Source organism: Palaemon carinicauda, chromosome 14, assembly GCF_036898095.1.
Source record: "Palaemon carinicauda isolate YSFRI2023 chromosome 14, ASM3689809v2, whole genome shotgun sequence".
Taxonomy (NCBI): domain Eukaryota; kingdom Metazoa; phylum Arthropoda; class Malacostraca; order Decapoda; family Palaemonidae; genus Palaemon; species Palaemon carinicauda.
Window position 1 is genome coordinate 95,033,924 of NC_090738.1, and position 5,532 is coordinate 95,039,455.

General features: G+C 35.6%; 1 protein-coding gene across 1 annotated transcript; it reads right to left on the bottom strand.

Moving 5' to 3' along the window:
* Window positions 1–3,890: 3,890 nt before the first annotated feature.
* Window positions 3,891–4,886, bottom strand: LOC137652888 (uncharacterized). The gene has a single exon (XM_068386284.1). The coding sequence runs from the start codon at window positions 4,884–4,886 to the stop codon at window positions 3,891–3,893; it is 996 nt and encodes a 331-aa protein (XP_068242385.1).
* Window positions 4,887–5,532: the final 646 nt, after the last annotated feature.

Below are 5,532 nucleotides of genomic sequence, written 5' to 3' on the forward strand. Positions count from 1 at the left end.
GAAAGGGACCCCACTTCAGGTCTTTTAGCTTGCCCATGAAGGAGGCATAGGGGTGAGGGAGAAGGCAAGAGTGGCAGCAATGACTGGCAGGAAATGGTGATAATAGCTGATCACGCCCGTGAATTCTTGTAGTGCTTTGATGGTCGAGGGCGTGGGGAAGTTCTGAATGGCTTCCTCCTTCTCAAGGAGGGGGTGGGCTACTTTAGAGTGATGCAGTGCTCTAAGAACGTTACTTCATTGGTGCTGAAGGTACACTTCCCAAACAAGACTACAAGGCAGTTCTGTTGTAGGTGGTTGAGCATGATGTAGGTGATGGAGGTATTCATGGAGGAAGAGAACACAAGTATGTAGTCCACGTTACATACAGAGAAGGGAAGTCACCTAAGATGCCATTCATGAGATGTTGAAAATTGGCCCCAGCATTTCGAAGGCCAAAACAGAATAATTGAAGGTGTATGTACAGAAGGGGGTGGTGATGGAGGTCTTGGGAATGTCTTCTGAGTTCATGGGCACCTGATAATACCTCTTCAGGAGGTCGAGCGTACAAAAAAAACCTTTGTTTTTTGCAATTAGGAGGTCACGTCAGTGATGTTTGGTGGTGATCTGGTTCTATCTGCATGTTTAAATAAACCTCTGGGATATAATAAGATATATAGTTCTAAAATGACTATATTTATCAATATATCTGATCATTTACATGGTTAAATAATGGAAAGCAATAAGCTGAGTTGCCGTTCCGAAGTCCTCGAGAATATTCAACCACTCTAATTATCAAATGGTCGTATGCAGTAATATTCTCTTCACCATATATCCCTTTATTCAACACAGACCTGAAATTTATGAAACGATACACTGTAAAAGGATATAAAACAGAATCTAACCAAACGCAAATTTTACCCCAAGAAAGTTCGAGCTATAAAAAAATACAAACTTGACAAATAACACAAGCCAAGCACGATAATCTACTCGAATTTATATTAAAGGTGAAATAGTGAAAATTGCGTTTAAAGTTAATAAAATACACCAAATACAGTATAATTTAAAATTTTCAAGGTCAAATTATATTAAATATTAATAGCAGACACGCTGGCTGCCACAATTCATGAATGGAATTGTTAACTGCTATAAATTAAAGAATACTGACCGTGCATAATCACCAAGTTACTTACATCTTATATCAGCCCGGCAGGAGTAAAGCTGCACTTTAATGGACGAGGTGGTGAGGTAGTCTCAGGGGTTCAAACTTCTGATATACGGGATGATACCCGGTTGCCGTCTCCATGAGCCCCATCGATGTAGCACTTATATATTACTTTGAGTTCATGAGGTTAAATAAATCCAAATCCAGAGCGAAGATAATTTCCGGATAAAACCATTCGCTTTACTAATTCGCGAGTTCTACCTTTCAATAAAATTGCATTAGTTGTCTCCCCAATAGTGTTTATTACTGTCTCCTTCACCACCGCCATTGGATAATTAAAGGGGTTACAATTTTTTTTTTTATCAATACAATATCACCAGGATGAGGTTGTTTATGCGTAACAGATTTGTATCTACTCTTATCATTGACTGCTTGCTTCATTATATGAGCCAAAAATTCATTATCATAAGTTTCAGTCAGAGCCTTTCGTACATATTTTTTCAATTTATTATAACTCTCTTTAATGTGCAATAGTAGCTCCTTATTTGCAATTCATTCTGAATCCATTTCTGGGTCTGGCTGCAAAGAGGGGTTAAGATTAAGAGAGATTCTATCATAACCATAAATAAGTCTCTCAGGAGTTATCGGATCTGGAATAAAGTCATCACTTTCATCTCTCCATCCTTCAACAAATGCAACAGGTCTACGATTGACTTGATAAATTGCTTGAGCAACAATGAACTCAAAATCTCTGTATTCCAACACGTAATTTTTACTAGAGCTATGAATTAGTTGCTTCACCATTTTAACACAAACTTCAACTAATTCTCCCAAAGGATGAAAACCCTTGAAATATTGTTCAAATGTGGGAGACTTCACATTATTTTCTTCAAAATATGCTTGAGTATCAGAATCCCTCAAGAAATCAGTCATTATATTTGCTCCATCTACCAATGATGAACCTAAATCTGATAAGCACAATTCAGGAATGCCATATTCATAAGTATGGATCTGGAAGGCTCTCAAGAATTCTACAGTACTAAGATCAAAACATATCTTCAAATTTATTGCTCTCGACCATAAACAAGTGATGCACAAAATCCAGATCTTAATTTTCTTCTGTTGATATTCTACCTGAAAGTATCCCAAGTGATCAATAAAAATATATTTAAATGGAATGTTAGGGGGTTCTAGTCTAAATTCTCTGTATGGTGATTGATTAAGTTTAATAGTTCTCTCCTTCACCTTGCGACAAGTAATACACTCCTTCAATACACGTTTTACAACAGAGAAGTAGTGCGGTACCCAATACTGCTTTCTTAATTCAGTTAAAATTACATAGCAACCTGAATGGGATAATGCACAATGTAAACTTAAAATTATCAATCTCACAAGCTCACTGTGCTTTGACAATATGGGATAACGAGAAAATTTACTCCTAACTCTCAATAAACCAGTTCTATCAGGATAAACATTAAGTTGATTAACTAGATTGGGGATACTCCCAACATTCTTGCACTTACTTGAAAAATACATTTTCACATCTGCAAAGTGAATGTCTTGGTGAACTTTCAGGATTAGAGTAATAGCCTCTGTATACAAGTTTGTTGAGGATACTTTCATATGAACATATTTAACTGTATCCCTTTTATACAGTCTACCTTTTAGAATGTAAACAAACTTTAAAACTAATCTATGTACAGAAACCAGTTTGTAGAAATCAGAATATTTCTGTGGAGATATTAAATGCTCATTAACTTTAGCTATAGACGTGCCATGCATCGCCTGATAGTTATGTGCTTCCAGGGCTGAAAAGTCAGGTTTTGCCAAAGGATTTGGAACCTGAATATTCAAAATATCATCTCTGCAGATCTGCATATCCATATTAGAACACACTTGTAAGAATTTAGGTCCTAAAAAATAATTGGACTTCATAAGTTCTATATGAAACAGGTCTGGTAATTTGATCAGCTGGGTTTTCAATACCCGAAACAAATCCATAAATAATAGGATGAATTTCTCAAAGTTTGCTTATGTGTTCTAACCGATTAAGAATGAATATACTTTTTTTACTTTGCTTCTCAAGCTTATGAACATGAGAATTAATCCAAGCAAAAGAAACTAGTCTGTCAGAATATAGCTTCAATTTAACTATATATACTGGACTAACACAAGCAGGGCCTGCGAGATCTTTATAAAGGTCCATTATTACTTCCGAGCCCAATACATTAGACTGAAATTCTAATGAAGGAATTCCCTTAGCTGAAAGCTCTTTGTTAACAATTCTGTTTTTGGCAAGTACAAAACTAACTTCCAAAGAATCAATCTCTTGAATATAAACAGTAGTACCAAATATATCTTTACTGCTATCAGTAAAAGCTATCAATCTATACTGACTATTCCTTCTTCCCTCAAACCTTTGAATCTTTATTTCAGGAGATGCATTGACTTGTTTATTAATGTTTTTCCATTCCCTCAAAAGGCTATCATCAAGTTTCCTATCCCAATCAAATGAGCCATCACACTGCAACTTGTGCAAAAACAATCTTGCTCTATTTAAAATTGGTCCTGTAAATCCAAATACATCATAGTGTGCAGCAATGGATTTTAATACTTTCCTCTTGTTATCTGCTCCAATGTCCAACTGCAAATGTCTGGTTCTTAAAGTATCCTCTAAACGATTCCATACCATTCCCAAAAGCTTAACTACAACTGAGGTTTTCTTAGACTCATTTTCATCAATTTTATCCTATAGTTCCTTATCGTTAGTGACGAACTGTTGCAAACAAAATTTATAAGGTTTAAATATGTTTTTAAGATTATCAAATGCCCACAGAAGTTCTTCGGCTGTATTGGAGGTGATGCTACCATTATCCATATAGATTAAGGAGTAGATGTGTCTCTTAAGTCCCTTAATCTCTTTAGAATCCATATCAGTATCAATCTCAAGGATTTTGTACAGACCAAGCAAAAGCAAAAAAGGTGAGCAAACTAATCGAAAAGGCAATCTCAAATTTCTATATCCAACAAGACTATAATCTTTCCGAGCCATATTTTTGAACCACAAGAGCAGCAGCTTGTTTGAATCGAAAGGGGTCAAGCAATTATTTAGAAAAGCTTTCTTTACATCAAAACATAGCAATTTAGTATCAAAGTGTAAGTTCAAAAGAGCAGTGGTTATATTTTGATTGATGCAAGGTCCACTCAACATGGCTTGATTGTGACTTAGTGTAACTTTCTGAGAGGGATCTCTTCCACTAAGGTTAGATAAAAAGACCACCCGACATTTTGTAGTCTCTCTCTCAAGTTCGAAAACTCCCAGGTGATCCATGAAACTGTGACAAGGATTCTCCAACAAAAACTGTTCCAAATTCTCTATTCTTTCTATGACGCCTAACTCCTGTTGTTCTTTGAAATATTGATCCATCATATTTAAGAAATCAGGATTCTTTATGGTGAACTTCTTTAAATTAGACTTCAAAATCTGAGTTGCCAAATGGCGATTATTTCCCAATAAATGTTTCACCTTATTATTCCCAATTAAGGGCATAACTAGTCTGCCGTCAGCATTCCGAGTTGTGTTACTGAGAATATAGTCAACAATTTTATCATTGTTCTCGACATTATCTTCTGGAATATTGACATCATCAAAGTTCAATTTTTTTCGAACATAAGTTGTCGAGAACTTCTTTGCTGCTCTCTCAAATTCAGAGTCTATAATTCCTCCATTATGATCAAGTACCATAAAGTTAGCTCCAACTTCTGCTTAATTGTTTATCAGGGAAGCATTGAAGACATTACCCATGTCCTTAACTTCTTCACATAGTATAGATAAAATATTAGAGCATGAAATATGGGCAACTGTGTCCTGACAATTCATCAAATGTATCAAATTATGACTCATTTGATCCAGATTTCCTATGAGCATAACATACAACGGAGTTACCGAGAACACAGAAGGTATATTACTCTCTAAGTCACCAAAAAGAACAGAATTTTCCTCTAGGCAATATGCAGAATTTGACCCTAAAATGAAATCTACGTCCATAATTTCATCCTTTCCATTCAACAGATATTTATCAGCCACATTATAGCCCTTTACAATAAAACCCTGAACAACAGATGTCAATCCAGGTAGTTTTAAAAATGTTTTAATGGATGATACACTCATCGCCTCCAATTCACATAATCTGTCCTCAATCATCATGGCCACTTTATAAGAACATGTATTGTACAATTGGGAAGAATTAAATCCATTTACTCTCAACGTAATATTTGATTTAACACTTGGCAAGTTTTCTCTAACAGCACACTCTTCCGTTATGAAATTTGATTGACATCCCCCATCTCGCAAACAACGGATGCGATTTCCATTAAGAAGGTCACAAGAA

What these genes read in the sequence shown, in the direction of transcription:
- LOC137652888 (XM_068386284.1), bottom strand. Translation starts at nt 4,886, where the DNA reads ATGGTACTTGATCATAATGGAGGAATTATAGACTCTGAATTTGAGAGA.